The 17,705-nt window shown below is 36.6% G+C and overlaps 1 protein-coding gene across 2 annotated transcripts; it reads left to right on the top strand.

The window, feature by feature from the left end:
• Positions 1–3,446: 3,446 nt before the first annotated feature.
• On the top strand, positions 3,447–17,491 carry LOC140839397 (uncharacterized). Of its 2 annotated transcripts, XM_073206071.1 has the most exons (15): positions 3,447–3,564; positions 4,103–4,182; positions 4,303–4,420; positions 4,514–4,692; positions 6,124–6,206; positions 6,281–6,465; positions 6,967–7,028; positions 7,248–7,356; positions 7,763–7,882; positions 14,257–14,376; positions 14,488–14,608; positions 14,696–14,852; positions 15,556–15,628; positions 16,200–16,327; positions 17,184–17,491. In XM_073206071.1, exons 1-15 carry the CDS (start codon positions 3,483–3,485, stop codon positions 17,304–17,306), a joined length of 1,740 nt encoding a protein of 579 aa, XP_073062172.1. In that variant the 5' UTR covers positions 3,447–3,482; the 3' UTR covers positions 17,307–17,491. The 2 variants fall into 2 exon arrangements, with proteins under 2 accessions (XP_073062172.1, XP_073062173.1); XM_073206072.1 differs by lacking the exon at positions 3,447–3,564 and having other exon boundaries at positions 4,164–4,182; positions 4,303–4,424.
• The last annotated feature ends 214 nt before the right edge of the window (positions 17,492–17,705 follow it).

The following is a 17,705-nucleotide window of genomic DNA, read 5'->3' as shown; positions in this document are numbered from 1 at the left end:
GCAGGAAGAAAGAAAGAAATTCACAGCTTTCTCCACACCTCAAGGACATTATATTTGGGAAGTGTTACCAATGGGATTGGCTAATTCACCCCAGATATTTCAAAGAAAAATGGATAATCTTTTCAAAGATTATTTTAAGTTTATGTTTGTTTATATTGATGATGTTTTAATAGCATCCAAAGATATGAATGAACATGTTAAACATTTGGAGATTTTCTCTAATGTTTGCAAGAAAGAAGGACTGGTTTTATCTGAAAAGAAAGCAGTCATTGCTACAAGAAATATTGAATTCCTCGGAATTGAAATCGATGAGTCAGGAATAATTCTGCAAGAACACATAGTAGAGAAAGTGCAGAATTTTCCAGAAAATCTCAAAGACAAGAAACAACTTCAAAGTTTCTTAGGAGTTGTTAATTTTGCTGGGATGTTTATCAAAAACCTAGCAAAACACAGAAAGGTGTTCAGTCCATTGTTGAAAAAATATGCTAGATTTATATGGACAGACGAACACACAAAAGGACTTATCCATTTAAAGGAGGTTTGCAAAAATCTTCCGAAAATGGCTATTCCTCAAGATGAAGATGATTTGGTATTATATACTGATGCGAGTGATCATTGGTGGGCAGCAGTTCTTACGAAGCTCACCCCAGAAGGAGAACAACCATGTAGATATTGTAGTGGGTTATTCTCAGATGCAGAAGCCATAAGATGGCATATCAACGAAAATGAATTTTATGCAGTAAAGAGGGCTTTTGAAAAATGGCCATTATTTCTACTTGTAAAGAAATTCACTTTGAAAGTTGATAACACTCAAGTTAAAGCTTTTTTAAGGAATAGAATTGAGTCTAAACCTGAGAAGGCTAGATTATTACGATGGCAAGCCCTATGTCAGAATTATATTTTTGATATTGTGATAATTAAATCTCATGAAAATATTCTTGCAGATTTTTTAACAAGAGATGGACAGCATTGACATTGATGCTATTATCAAGATGCAGAGGCATTTGAGGGAACACCTTGAAATGCTTCAAACCGAGTTTAACAAGTTGGCCGTTAACGCAGAAGTTGCGGGAAGGCTACAACAAGCTGATAAGAGAATTGTCTCTGATGGAATTACAGGTTGTTTACAGGCATATACTCAGTTATGGTCTGTAATGCAAAGGCCTATCCTCCAAGGCATTGAGAAGCCACTGGTTTCCCAAATGGAGAGTTTTCGAGTACAGGACTCTATACCTGTAGCGGGGGATTCAAATACCCCTTGCACAAGTGTTAAGTCGGGATCATCACCAGATGATTCGGCTGAAACAAAAATTGAGACTCCTGATCCTTATCTTGAGTCATCAAGTCAACCCTTCACCTCGGGGATTGAAGAGGGAGAGATCAACCTTAGGCCTCGTATTGACAAAGGCAAATCTAAGGTTGGTATTAACGAATCAACAATTTCTCCATTTCAGGTCTATCAGCAGAATTGGGAGAAATTAAAAACAAGAATTGGCATTAACCCAGCTACCAATAGGGTTGATGTTTCAGGAAAATATCCAAGGGTATGGATGAAACAAAATTCATATCCAAAGGAGGTCAAGGAATGGTATGAATTCGGGGCTCTTGCCTCAGTTTATACTACATCACCCAGCTTTCAAGAAATCTCAGGATTACCAAAGTGGATCCAGGAAGCTGTTCACGAGACCTGGGCGAATAATGATTATTTGTCCAGAGGAGATGTCCTGGAGCTATACTTCTTTAGTACAGCACCAGAACCAGCAGGAAAAGGTTCTCATGAAGCTTTTCATTTCATCAAGCTAAGGAGGCCGGATACAAATATCCAAAAATTTATAAAGGATCCTCCGATAGAAGAAACACCCCTGGTTGCTTCAATTACTGAAGATGATATTTCTACCAGAAGAGCTTGGGGTCTATGGGTCTGTCTCACTGAGATGGACAAAGTCAAGTTTCCGTTCAAATTCTATAATCATTCAGTGAACGGATCATTCCTGTTAAATACCTTGACAGGAAAAACAACAAGTTTTGCAGAAGATTTATTCGAGAAAAAGAGAAATCTTTTGTGGAACAACAAGCTGCCGGCTAGTAAAGAAACTCGCCGAAAATTCTGTAATATGGCACACATAGGAAGATGGTCAGAAAACATCTGCCTGGAATGCCAAAACCAGAAGGAACCGGAATTCGGTAAAAAATTCAAGCCGAGATCTGATCGGAAACACTTTACCGATACAAGAACAAGTGGGGATGGACCACATTCACGTTTTCCTCGAGGAAACCGAAAGCCAAAGATTCCTCGACAAAGTTAAAAGGAACATGTGAGCATCCCACCAAGAAAAGAAGGACCACCATGTGAAAAATCATGTGAGTGGAATTCAAGGACCACCAATAATCGGTGGAAAAAGAAAGGACCACCAATAATAGGTGAAAAATGACAAAGGACATTGGATTCCTTATCTTTAAAGATAAAGGAAATCTAATAAAAAGACGAGAAACTGGACCCAAATAAATCTATAAATAAGACCAAAATGGGAACCAGTAACTCACACCAGACTTAAACCAAACTTGGAAACAAAATGTATTTTGCATATCTCAGAGTTTCCAGGAAAAGGATTAAGGGAACAAGAAAAGAGCTGAAAAATTTCAAAGAATATCAAAAGAAGCTCGAAGAAACAGGAAGAGAAATACAAGCTGATCTGATCCAGGTGCATATAAACTATTTATGCAGACAGATAAAATTGCAAGAAATGACTGTTTCTAGATTAATAATCTAGAAGAAGACAAATCAAGAAAGATGGAGGGACCATCTTAAAAAGGACCACTACATGGTCCATATGCAAGCTGTAAAGGCTTATCAAGATTTGAAGTCCGAGTTTCAAATCCGAAGAAAGCCTTCTAAAAATAAAAGAGCAGAAGGAAGATGAAGGCATCGATCAACCTCTTCATTTTTCTTCAACTCATTTGTAATATTTCTTTCAAGTTTATGAGTGTGGTAAGTTCAGCTACTATTAGTAGCTAAACAAGTTTCTTCTCCTCTACAGGAGGTTACTATGTAATAAATAAATATTTGTATTTGAATAAAAGAGATCTTTGCTCTAGCCCCTCTCATGCATTATTTTCAAAATTTTATTTTATACTGTACACTCTAAGGTAGGAAACGAATTAGAGTTGTGCCAAGTGCTGCTGAAGGAATCTGCGTCTGTAACCATCGGTTGCGATCGTGTGGTTGGACTGTGAGGAGCTGTTCGTAAAATACGGTAGATATAACCCGGTGGTACTCCGGTCAAAAAGGTATAAGATTTAATTTATTTTTCGAAAGCATGATGGGCCATTATTTAAAAAAGAAAATCAATGATTTAAAAAATGAAGTTGAAGGGTATTTTGGGAAACTAGATACTAAAACTAAAATGGAAAAGATTCATGTACTGAATCATAACTTGCCCTCTTCTTATCGCCAACGTCATAGCTTCTCCGCTGCCGTCGAAATGCAAACCGCTCCGCCGGTTCCGCCGCGTCGACGCCCCGTCTATCTTGGTTTGGATGTTGGCACCGGCAGCGCACGCGCAGGTCCTTTGAGATTCCATCCCATCATATATTTTTACGTCGAATATGGTGTGATTTGCTGCTGTTGTTTGTGAATGAACTTATCGGGTGATGGTTGTCGAATTGTAAATTATTAGTTCTTGGTTTTTTCTGAATCCTTTTATTTTTACGGTTAAATTCACTCGATTTTCTTGACATCGCTTATTGTTGGTACGTATTAAATGCGTTTACAGCTACATTCATTTATTTTCTTCGGATTATAGTTTAAGCTAATTCGTTTAGATTTGATTACTGAACGGTCATTTTTTGCTGTACCTTAGTTAACGGGCTCTTAGAAAAGAAGTTATGTGCTGCTTATTGATCGGGTCGAAGCTTAAAACATTGGTTGATGATCAGTCATTATGGTTCTGCGTTTCAATTTTATATTTTATCTCGGGTTATTTATTTCAACATATCGAAATTGAGGAATGGCACATCTATGTTTATTTGAAATCTGACATTACGGAGCTTGTTGCTGGATGCTCCTTCCCTCTCTCTTCTCTTATGTTTAAATTTAATACAGGCCTCTTTGATGAAGATGGGAAACTTTTAGGTTGTTCTAGCAGCCCGATACAGATTTGGAAAGATGGTGATTGTGTTGAGGTGACAATTGACCATTGCGAATTATCAAAATATAATTTAAATTATACAATTAGGCGTACAAAATTGTCACACGTGTTTGGCATTTATATAAATCATATGCCTTGTTCTTTCGAATTGCAGCAATCGTCAACTGATATTTGGCTTGCAATTTGCACGGCTGTCAAAGCAGCATGCTCTCTTGCAAATATATCTAAAGAAGAAGTAACAAGTTTGGGATTTGCTGCTACTTGTTCTCTTGGTTTGTAAGCAAAAATGTTTCTGAGATTGTTATTTATGCTACAATTATTTACGTCTACATCATGCAGCTTTTAGCTGGAGCTTCTTTTTGCAGTTGCTGTTGATTATGATGGAGAACCTGTGACAGTTTCTTGGAGCAGTGACACAAGAAGAAATGTGATAGTGTGGATGGACCATAGAGCTGTAAAACAAGCTGAGAGGATCAATTCCTCTAATTCGCCAGTGCTGGAATATTGTGGTGGGGCTGTATCCCCGGAGATGCAGCCACCTAAGGTATTTACACAATTATGAAAGCGCCTTCACTTTCTTGTATGATGATGGTGTTTATATCTGAACATTTTTGTAATCGACATAATGGCTGGCAGAATTACTTTAAACTGAGGTCTTCTAGAAGGCGTTCCAAGTGTTAAATGTTTATGATGTATTAGATGTCAAGAACATCATATGCTGAATTGAGGCGTTTGAACATTGGCCTTGTGACTCGTGTTTTCCAGCCCATGGTTAGGAACTTTATAAAATAACAACAACTATTAGGATGTTTTCTGCATCTGAAAAGGACTTTTTCGATCAGTTCAAAGTATTATTAAAGTCACACGTCTGCTATTTGCGAAATGTTACTCGCCCCATTCCCTGGTTGTTAGATACAAGGTTTTCCCGAAATAATTTGGAATTGAAATCACCATGTCAATCCGACTCATTAGCAGAAAACCCTTGAATGCTTACATTTGTTCTTTGAGTCAACCTTCTGCATTTTTCAATGAATACTTCAATTTTTGACGCACAATTGATGGTTTTGCAGTCTGAAAGTTTCTAGTTTGTACAAACTTTGACATAATTTATCTTAGGTTTTCATAAGAGGCTTTAATATCTATAAAAATTGGATCATCACCCTATCCTCAGTTTTAGATTCTTGCTTAAACTGTGACAATAAACGTAGAACGAGTTATTTCTGTTCAGCAATTTGGCAGAAGATTCTGCTTTCACGCATTAAAAATATAGTTTACGAATGCCTTGGTTAATTTGACACTTGTCCAATCAAGTAAATATGGACGATACATTTCTTCAGTAAATCATTTTGCATAGACAAAACCAAATGCAATTTACACAACAAATTACATCAAGGTGCCTTTTCTTTAACCAGCTTTATTTATTTGCGGGATATAACATCTGTAAATAATGTGACTTTGTATAAATATTGTCTGTGAAAATTTAGTCTGATATGTGTTTTGATTGAATTGAATATCGGGGACAATGAAAATCACCGAGTCTTTAAGGGTAAACTGAACTTGTGGCGAGAATCATGTTAGAAGATATGGATATAGGGAAGGTTAAGATGTTGGCGGTAGGTCACTTGAGAAAGGGAAGACAACCGTCTTGCAGCAGAAGGATTAAAATTTATGTTACCGAACGATGAAATGGATATGGTTAACTTGAAACTTTTGACTTTTTAGGTAGTTTTTGTTTTCCGTACTTCAATTTTGTTAGGGATGGGGAGTCGGCCTTAATTTTATCGTTTTTAATTTACATGCGATACCTTTTATTTTCCGTTCAGTTTGGTAATATGTCTCTGATTGTAATGGCAGTGTGTTAAGGTGATTTTTTTTTTATTTTGTGAGGCAAATGAAGAAGTAAAGAAATAAACGATCACGAGTGCATTTAAGATTGCTGAACGTGTTTATGGATTCTGCAGTATTCTATTTGCAGCTTTTGTGGGTCAAAGAAAATTTGCCAGAGTCTTGGTCGATGGCATTTAGGTGGATGGATCTAAGTGATTGGTTATCATATAGGTAAAGCCCTGAAATATTACCTGTCGTGCTACACTAGTGAAACAAATTCATATCTCATATCAATTCTTTCTTAGAGCAACAGGAGATGATACTCGGAGTCTTTGCACAACGGTCTGCAAGTGGACTTATTTAGGTCATGCACATATGCAACAGATCAACGAGAAAGACTCCCGTGACATGGAAGCTCTTGGCTGGGATGATGATTTTTGGGAGGAGATTGGTTTAGGTGATCTTGTGGATGGTCATCATTCCAAAATCGGTATATATCTAACTTTATGTGTGTACAACTAGTAAAACATTTTGACTTGAAGAAGTTTCCTTAGCCTCCTTGTACCATTTATTAGTTGATATAATATATTACTTTTCTTAAGGTATTGGATCATGATGAATTGGTATATGCCACTAAAATGTAAAGAAAAGGATCTGCCTTGTGTGTTTCACAAATTACTATGGCATTCTTTCTTGGGTGTGGAGATATTTTTTATCTTGATTTTTCGCTGAACAAGTTTGATGTGTAAATTCTGAATAGGAAGTCATTTGAGTGTAGCTTTAAAGAGAAAGTTCCAAATTGTACGAAGTTCGTGCAAATTCTTTCTTAGGCCCCTACAATAAATCTTTTGTCTACATCTTGATCCTGTGGTGCTTTTTGGCATTTTTTTAATGCTTCTAAAATACTATTTTTATGCTAATATGTTTGGTGTTATTGTTCTATTGTTTTATGTGAGTATTTCTTGATTTTTACTTGAAATTATGTTTACAGGACGAAGTGTATCTTTTCCTGGTCATGCTTTGGGCTCTGGGCTCACACCTGATGCTGCGAAGGCAAGGAGTCCTGGATCTTCTTTTCCAAGCGATGCTTCTTGATTGTATTAACAATGTTAAAGAACCACTTAACCAACATGAGAGCACATGCATTCATATGTTTTAATAGGACAGGATTTTCTTAATATTTTTTATTTTTGAATCTTTCACTTCTTAAACTGCTTAATGTACTTTACTGGGGGTCTTCATTCCATCTGCTAAACAAAATCATATTTTCAGGAATTGGGTCTGGTGGCTGGAACCCCAGTTGGATCATCGCTGATAGACGCTCATGCTGGTGGTGTGGGAGTAATGGAAAGTGCGCCGGCCTCAGATTTAGAATCTAAAGGTTAATATTTTTTTGTTTTCTCAAAATGACTCGGCTTGTTTGGTTTCATTTTCCTTGTTTTGGGAAAAGAAGATTTATTTCTGTAAATGCCGACTCATGTAAGCTATTATCTGATAGTGGTGTCATATTAATATAATTTATTATTGAATTTTGTTTTTAAGATATAATATAATATAATAATAATGTCTTTTCGGGAAGCAATACAAATCTGAATTAATAGTAATAATTTTGTTGGGAGATCTGAAAATTAGGGAAAATATATTTTGGGGAATGAGAATAAAATGGGTTGACAATATTTGCCATTGTTATGGGAAATTAAATATCAGCGAATAAACCGAACAATTGGTTCTGCTGGAAAGTCATATGTTCCTGTATATGTGTTTATTTGGGAGTTTTGGACTTGCAGAGGTTGATGAGGAGACTATATGTCATAGAATGGTATTAGTATGTGGAACTTCTACATGCCACATGGCTATCTCTAAAACCAAGCTATTCATCCCTGGGGTCTGGGGGCCATTCTGGTCAGGTAACTTTCTTTCTTTTTTTTGTAGATGGTCAGGTGACACACTAATTCAACATAATATATGTTTTTGGTTTCTTTATCTCTAGCACGAACAGCCACTGGCCCTTTCATTTTATTCAATGTTGCGGGAAACAAAAGAACAATTTACTCAGTCTCCTTCTCAACTTTATTCTAAATGGCTTCTGTTAAATGATAATTTTTTTGAAAAACAAAAGAATCAGTGGTGGTCAAATGTGTATTTTTTTTATCTCAATAGGTGAGAAAATGGGATGACTATTACATACGAGCTATGGTTAGAATTTTTTTTGACGAGGATATATTTAGAATTTTGAAGCTACAATAAAAGCCACTTTTACCACACATGTATAGTGAGGCAGACAAAAATACCTTGTGGGATTATGCTGCTCGATTTGTCATTAAGATCCAAAAAGTTTCTATTATTTTCTCGTCTTACGTATGCGACATGACTAAAGTTGGTGATAGGATGTCGAGACACAAATTTAGTGGAAAATTATGGAACAAAAAAATCTCATGACTTTTAAAATTATTTCCTAAATCCAACATGAATAAATCGAGTCCAATCACAAACACGTGTTATACTCAAAATATTAAGACATGGTTTTAGTACAATAGTTGCACGAGTCTACTAATTCAATTAAGTCACTTAAACTTGTTGTCTCTCAAGCCATTATCAACAAGCTTATGCCTGAATATAAGATTAGCAATCGCCTAAGTCCCAAGTATTCTCTTCCTTCTTTTCTCAAACACTTTCTTTACATGAATCAGTCATAACTGTAGACAATTATTTTACTACTGTCATAAAAAAATTCAACAATATCACGTGACCATTATCTCTAAATGTCAAACATGAATTTCCTCCCATGTACTAGACTAGTGCTAGCAATTTATGGAACAAACGTCCCTAAAAATTTAAAATGTGCTAGGATCATTGATTCAGAAAAAAATTCCATCAACAATAACACAAATCAGTTATCATATGTTTAGCAGTCAATCATGTCAATAACATAGAAATCAAGAAAGTTCCTCATTCTATTCAGGACTCTAACTCCATGCTCAGCACATGATCAAGACTTGTGAAAACAAGATTAAGCTTAAGAAATGTTAGTTCTGAGGTTCTTACAAAAGTTTTTAGTCTCCTTGAGCATTTTTTGCCACCAACACTTGAAGCTTAGTGTGGGGTGATTCTTTGAGGCTCGTTAGGAGAAACTCTCGGTCTCTTAGTTTGAGGCTCGGTGGAAGAGAATAAATCTCATAACACGAGATTGTGAATATTTTTACTGGTAATTTTATTAATGCAATCTACCTATATTTATAACAGAGTACAAATGATTCAAATAACGATAATCAAGTCCTTATAAAAACCATATCCTAACCATAAATAAAATATCACCATATCCTACCAAAATTAAAATAACAACAAATCCTATTTCTAAATAAAGATGATAGCATTTCAATTTATTCTTTGGGCTTGACTTACCATCTTGTTGTAATGGTTTATTACGTGTAAGGCCCAATGACATTGATATCCCCCCCCTTGGATCATGGTTGTCCTCAACCATGAGAAAAGGGTATGCAACCACAGTTCGTGCAAAGAGGCACTTGGATATCTTCAAGAACAATTATGGCTGTTGGAATATTTCAAGGATTAAGCATAGATGACAATAGTTCTTAAATTCCTCCACCGTAACCCTGGATGATCTAGTTCTGACTTCAGAGACCAGAGTTGGATCCTCTTCTCAAGATAGAAAGAGACCAAACCTTGTTTTCCTCCTGCAAGTGTTGGAGTCGAAAAAATTGTTTGCATAATCTAAACCATCCCAACAGATTTGATTCTATTTTATACCTGGGAAAAACGAGTTTCGAATACCAAGGCAGCTTTTCTATTTTCCGATGGTTGGAGGCAGCTTTTTCCAACTTCAGACACACAGTGCTTCCACGACTCACATCTGACCACTGTCCTATCTTGCTGGACACAACTATACGTCGATGGGGACCAGCACCATTCAGATTCGAAAATGCTTGGTTGTCTCATCGACAATTCAATCAATTAGTTAAGTTATGGTGGAATAAAGAGGATGTTCAGGGATGGGAAGGATACAAATTCATGCAAAAGCTGAAATTGATGAAAAAAGATATCACCGAATGGAATAAGACAGTGTTTGGAGATGCCCGAGTAAGAATACAAGAGTTGACCTACAAGATTAGTCAATTGGATGGGATTGAGCAAACTGGAAACTGGACAGAAGAGTTGAAAGATGAGAGGAAGCGGGTGAAATGCGAGCTGGAAAAGGCATCGGTTACATATTGTCAAATTCAAAACCAAAAACTAAGACTTAAATGGCTACAACAAGGGGACCAAAATACTAAGTTCTTCCATGCCTTGCTGAGCAACAGAAGGAGTAGAGCCATGATCGACAGAGTGGAATTGGAAAACGGCAGCATTATTACGGATGAAAAACAAATCGAGAATGAAATTGTTGGCTTTTACAAGAAATTATTCACAAAAGTGGAAGGGGCAGCGGGGTTGTCATTTGATTTGGGGCTGGGTATGGAGGGTCTGGATTGGAAACCGATTACGAGAGCAGAGGCAGATGGGCTGGAAAAAAGTTTCGAGGAGAAAGAAATTAGAGAGGCAGTATTCAGTTGTGATGGATCAAAAGCGCCAGGGTCAGATGGATTCACATTGGAATTTTTTCAGAAAAATTGGGACACGATACGAATGGATGTGTTAAAAGTTTTTGCGGAATTTTTCGAAACAGGGGTTGTGAATGGAATTACAAATGAGACTTACATCTGTCTCATCCCGAAGAAAAATGATGCTACAAGTATTAAGGACTTCCGGCCAATTAGTTTGGTGACAAGTTTGTACAAAATCATGGCAAAAGTTTTGGTTCAAAGATTGAAAAAGGTTGTGGCTAACACTATAGCGGATAACCAGTGTGCTTTTATAAAAGGACGGCAGATACTAGACTGTTGTCTAATTGCAAATGAGATGGTGGACGAATACCGTAAAAAGAAGAAAAGGGGCTGGGTGTTAAAAGTTGATTTAGAAAAAGCTTATGATAATGTGGATTGGAATTTCTTGGACTATGCACTGCTTCGAAAGGGTTTTGGTGAGAGTTGGAGGAGTTGGATTCAAGGGTGTATTTCTACTGTCTCTTTCTCAATTTTTGTGAATGGAAGAACTTGCGGAAAAATCAGGGGCCAAAAAGGGCTTAGACAAGGTGATCCATTATCACCTTTTTTATTCAATATTGTGGCCGATGTGTTGGGAAGAATGGTGGATAAGGCTAGGGAAGATAAAGAGGTAAAAGGATTCATAATTGGAAAAGACAAGCTGGAAATTTCCCACTTACAGTTTGCAGACGACACTTTGTTTTTCTTGGACTCTACTAATGATGTGATGAAGATGCATTCTAAGTTTTTTTTCAAGTAAATCAGGGCTCAAAATAAATGTGGGGAAGAGTGTTGTGCTAGGTCTGAATTTTGAGGATGAAGAAGTGGAGGAAATGGCAGCAACATTCGGAGGAGTTAAAGGATCATGGCCCATTAAGTACTTAGGACTGCCGTTGGGGGGTAATCCCAACAAGCTGGAGTTTTGGGAGCCTGTCATTTCAAAGATGGCTAAGAAATTAGTAAGCTGGAAAAAAGCCTTTCTATCCAGAGGTGGCCGCCTTATTTTGATTCACTCGGTCCTTTGTGCAATGCCATCTTATTTCATGTCCCTCTTCAAAGTTGGAAAGGTTAATGAGGAACTTTCTTTGGGATGGGGATGAAGGAGATAGACATTGTCATGTGATAGGTTGGAAGCAGGTGTGCAAACCAAAAGATAAAGGAGGTTTGGGATTGGGGAATATCGGTCTTCGAAACAAGGCTCTACTTGGGAAATGGTGGTGGAGAGGATCGTCAGAGAAGGAGGCGTTGTGGAAAATGGTTATCAAAAGCAAATACGGTTTACAAGATAATGGGTGGGATTTGGGATTGGCGGAGAGAACATCGTTCAAAAGTCCTTGGAAATTTATTTCTAGGTCTTACCGGGCTTTTCATCAACTTACTAGATTAGTGTCAAATCAGGGTAACTTAATTAGATTCTGGGAGGATGTTTGGGAGGGAGGGGACACTTTCAAAAACAGATTTCCATCATTGTTTCGTATTTCGGTCTCAGTTAATAAGCCTATCAGCCATTACATTCAAACCGTGAACAATGGGGTGGTGTCTTCTTATACTTGGGATGTGAGATTTAGGAGAGATTTGTATGACGATGAGGTTCAAGAGTTCACCTCTATGTTAGGTGTCTTAGAGGGGGTCAGGTTGAGGTTGGGGTCGGGAGATAGTAGAGTATGGTTGGGGGATTCCTCGGGGTTGTTCTCTGTCAAATCTTTCTATAATTCTTTCTTCCCAGACTCTCATTTTCGAACATTCGGTTGTTTCAAAAACATTTGGAAAGTAAATGTACCACAGAAGATTAAGATTTTTTCGTGGATCATCGCTTTGGGGAAGTTGCCGACTTGTGACAGTGTGCAGAGAAGATGGAAGAATTGTGCCCTTTTACCTAATTGGTGCTGCCTATGTCGGCAAGATGCAGAAAGCCAAGATCATATACTCCTACACTGCTCATTTGCACGAGGCATTTGGATGAAAGTTCAGAGGGAGATGGGCATCCAGTGGGCAATTCCAAACTCTGCTAAAGAGCTGTTACAAGATGACTTTGAATGCCCAATGACATCTTCACTAAATGTTTTCTGGTTAATGATTGTTCATTGCGTTTTTTGGTCATTATGGCTCGAGAGGAATAGGAGAATTTTTGAAGAACAAACAGATTCGGCAGAGCAAGTATGGGAAAAAGTCAAATTCAGATTGGCAAGCTGGACGACAAGATTGAGAGAATTCAGTCATCTGTGTATTAATGATTTGGTTCGAGATTGGAAATTTGTATTGCCAGGCCAGTAATGTGGTGTCATTTAATGTAGTTTAAGTTAGTTATGCAGCTTTTTTTAGAGGATTGCTTATCCTCGTTCTATTGTAACAAAAGGCATATTAATCTAATAAAATAGTTTTCTATCAAAAAAAAAGATGGCCATTGGTGCTACCTCGTCGTCCTTTGGAATACTGGTCGTTGGTGCCCCATTGATTTGTGTCCTCTTCTCTGATCTCGTTCTTTCAAGCGCATGGTTAACAGACACATGGAAATCTTTTCCAACTTATCCGAAAGAGCTTGCTGCCTTTTCGTGGCAGCTACCTTGTACTCCTGATAACTTTCTACAAAAGCTTTAAAGTTTTGTTGAAAAACGTGATATCCCTCTTGTACCAGTTTGTTATGGTCCCATGATTTAGATTCAGTAATGGGGTGATTCTTTCAGGCTCGTTAGAGAGAATCTTTTGATTTCTTGGTTTGAGACTCTTGGAAGAGGACCTCAGATCTCGTAAGACAAGCTTGTGAATAATTTCTTGATAATTTTACTATTACAACCTATCACTATTTATAACAAGTATAATGATTCAAACAGAGATAATCAAATCTTAATAAAAAAATAAATATCAGCATATCATAACCAAAATAAAAAGATCATTTGATCATATATAAAAGTATCACCATGTCCTAACAAAAATATAAGATAACAACAAATCAAATTTCTAGATAAAAGATAATAGATTATCAATTTATTTTTTGGGCTTATCTTTCCATCTGCTGCAATGGATTATTACATGTAAGGCCCATGACCCATCACATTTAAGCACCTTAGCTTCATAATATCAGAAATAAGATTCTGGTGTAAGAACCTTAAAGAAAATAACATGGAAATGCATGATGTCATGCACTATGCAAAACCCTAGCCACCGTCTATGCACACCATTGTGCAGTGGCCATGCTATAAGTTGAGAAAAGCTTTAAAACATGCAAGTTGCTGCACACTGGGTGCTTGAAATTCCAAAATACCACTATTTGTGCACAGGGCATCTACCGTGAAATTAACCTGCACACTGCATGACACCATGGATTGGGTCGACACTGAGCTGCAAAAGGCAGTCATAATTTCAGAAAATACAATCAACATCACATGGTGGCCATGCACTAAGCTATGCTAATTACTTCCTTAGAATTTTGTCGAATTTTCGATCCATTTAGAAGTTCAAGTTACACACTAAAATATTTGGTTCGAATCATTTTTAAAATATAATTTTGAGAAAATTATCGTAAGTACAATTCAGGACCTTACAAGTTACAATAGCTAAAATGATTGTGACTGGAGTGGGGTCTCAAGTGGTTCTCTGAATAGTTAATGTATTTCTTGTTCTATTTAAGAGGTGACTAAGCACTAAAATCTGACTTGTTCAACTTCACAAAATTCTTTCAGCTATGGTGCCTCAGTATTGGCTTACAGAAGGAGGCCAGAGTGCCACTGGCGCTTCACTAGATTATATCATAGAGAACCATATCGCTTCTCCACATCTGGCGAATCGAGCGGCTTCTCGATGTGAGATTGCCTGAGCTTCTCACAGCTGTTTAATATGGTTTTGTATTTTATGTTTGGTCTATTTCTCCCGCCTAATCGCTTTTAAAAATTTTCCTCTTTTTGGTCTTGTAGGCATTTCAATATTTGAACTTCTTGGTGAGATACTGGAGTCGGTGAAACAAGAACTAGGTTCTCCTTTTCTCGCTGCTCTGACTAATGATGTTCACGTCCTCCCTGATTTTCATGGAAACAGGTAAAAGCTCAAAATTTCCTCAATCCTTTTATATTTGGAACTCGCAAATCTAAATTGTTGATTGTACCTTCTAAACTTTTATTTTAGATCTCCGATTGCAGATCCAAAATCGAAAGGAATGATATGTGGCTTAACTCTTGATACAAGTGAAAAGCAGCTGGCTCTTCTTTATCTTGCCACAGTACAGGGAATTGCATATGGGACACGGCATATTGTAGAGCATTGCAATTCCCATGGACACAAAGTAAGGAAGTTGATGCGTGCAAATTTCTCTGTGCTATAGTTGGAAATCATTGGCAGATATTACGCCAGAAAAATTGTAGTTATAATTGTATCATTTCTTTATCTTTACAATTGTTAGGATAATTCATATAGATCTTCTTTGTTGTGCTTGGTAGGAAACGTCCAGCATTTTAAACTAATAATTAACCCTCCTGTCTATAGTTTTTTTCTCTAGGGTGCTATACATACTTTTATACACAATCATGAAGTTGTCGCAAATTGGAGTTTTAAAAGCAAAAGTATTTGAAGAATTTGGGATGCCATAAAATGAGAAATTTTATTATGTTATCATAATAGTGAAATGATATTTTGACTGCCTTCTTCATAGGTGCATAGAAAAATGCATACTACAAATAAATATCGGCTGGAGAGTTTTAGTTCTCTATTAAAACTTTCATGAGTGGTTTTAGCCGTTTTGGCATAACGTGGCGGGTCCACTTTGTTATTTACCCCAATTTTCATGTCATTGCGTTGGCGGTGTTGCTAGCTTTCTGCTAATTGCTTTAAGTTTATATTCATCACATTATCCTGACATCTCTGGTGCGCCGTGCGCCATACAATTTTATAAGATGAACAATCTGATTTGTTCTTAAAATTAACACTCATATGTTGCATTCTCAATGGCTTTTGGCCATATGTTATTCCTATCTGCTCATTGTCTCCAGATTGACACATTGCTTGCATGTGGTGGACTTGCAAAGAATTCCTTGTTCGTTCAAGAGCATGCAGACATCATAGGTTATCTTTGTCTCTCTACATATATACATGTGCGCATTTGCGCATACATGCATTCGTACAAGTGAATATGCTTGGAAGAAGATGACTTCCGAAATTTTATTTTGTAACTTTGTTCCATTTATCTCTCCAATAAGTTATCTTGAATCTTGAATGGGTTATAGTTTAGCTGCACACGTGAACCATTATGTTTTTTTATGTATAATCTTTACACTGTCCTAGTATAGATGGCCATAGCAGTCGGAATGTTTTGGAAAAATAAAACTCACAAACTTTGTATGCACATTCATTGTCAGCTTCCCTTATTACTGGCCTCCTTAGATGGTGATTGACACATCATATTCATTTTAATTCTGTGTTGGAGAGAATTTCAAAGGTTTTGCATTTTTCCTGTGACGCCTCTAGATGACAGTGATCATACTTGAAATTTCCAGACTTGATCTATGCCTGTTTTGGAGGGGAGAAGAACTCAATCCACGATGTCTTTTTTTCTTGCCTTGAGTTTAATACGTTTTCTTTTCGTTTCTAAATTTCAGTCTGAAGATACTTTTGGTACTACTGTATATTTGGGCAGGTTATCCTATAGTTCTTCCCCGAGAAAATGAATCTGTGTTATTGGGTGCTGCTATTCTTGGTGCTGTTGCCTCAAAGAAATATTCCACTGTCCGAGAGGCCATGAGAGCATTAAATGCAGCTGGTCAGGTATGCATGTAACTGCTCTTGTTATATCCAAAATGATTTAATCGTTTAAGGGAGAGATAGATGGTTATCGATATCACACGATCTTCAGCTATAATACTTGAGTTCGTAGCATGATACAAGTCATGTGGTAGGCATCTCTTCCGCTTTTGCTCATAAATATTTTTCGCCATTGTCATCTGCTTAAAACTATAAAGAGATGCAGACCAAGTAAATCCTCTATTTTTATCCTTTATCCTCTTTTCTTCTCCTTTGGATTATTCAATTTTCTGTCTACGTTTCTGATCTATACCATTTATGAGACGAGTATTTATCTAGTTGTAGACTTGTAGCAACTAAGCATTTTACAAAGATTCACCCAATTTTTGGTTTTAATTTATATTTTTGGGAAATGTTTGGGGAAAATGTTTTGAAAGATTAAACTATTTTTTTTATTGTTTTATCAGGAGGCATTTTTTATTGTTTGTCAAATAATGCAAATTTTGTTTAAATTGATTTTTGTAAAACTCATAATAGGGTGATATTTTTTTTTCCAATTATAGTATTGTTTTCAATATAAAGCTGACGACGGGACATGAACTTGTAAGTAATAGCCGATGATATATACAAGCGATTTTCGGTGTCACAATGTCATTTTTCGATGTTACATTAACACTATTGTGAAAAGTGATTAAATTGAAAAAATATATAAATAGTGGACCAAGACCGTAGAATAAACAATATCATGATCAAAAATAGAAAATGTGCACACATCAAAAATGTAATTTTCCAGAGAAAATGAGAGATTAAATACTTTTAACGATTCATCTTTAAATATTTGCTATCTCTTGGATTTATGGTTTTTCATAATTTTTAATAGGTTGTGCATCCATCTAAAGATCCAAAAGTAAAGAAGTACCATGATGCTAAATATCAGATATTCCGGCAACTTTACGAGCAGCAGCTGTCTATGCGTTCCACGATGAATCAAGCTCTTTCATAAGCTTTTACCTCGATTTTTCTCCGTTGTATCGAGGAATTCTTGGGAAGTTGGTTCTTGTTTTATCTTGATCTCTTGCATATTGGTTTGGGTAAGTAGTTACCATGTATAGATGGATAATCTCGATATATTTTGTTCCTTTAAAACGATTATAATTTTTTCTGCTCAAGTAATGGGTGTTTGTTACAGCATAGGTTTGCATACTTTTCTGCATCCGAATTTGTAGAATCAGTTGAAATGTTCTTTCTGAACATGCAAGTGAAGCGTTATTTCACTGCTCAAATCACTGAAGTACTATCGTTTCACGTAGTCTAATATTATTTTATTAACTTTTGCCGTATGATGGTGGCAAAAAGTTCCGTGTCTTAAATCTACTTTCACGAACTTTACGTGAGTGAAAAA

The sequence above is a fragment of the Primulina eburnea genome, chromosome 8 (genome assembly GCF_022965805.1).
Source record: "Primulina eburnea isolate SZY01 chromosome 8, ASM2296580v1, whole genome shotgun sequence".
Lineage (NCBI taxonomy): Eukaryota > Viridiplantae > Streptophyta > Magnoliopsida > Lamiales > Gesneriaceae > Primulina > Primulina eburnea.
The sequence above is the reverse complement of the archived record's forward strand: the minus strand, read 5'-3'. Positions and strand labels throughout refer to the sequence as shown.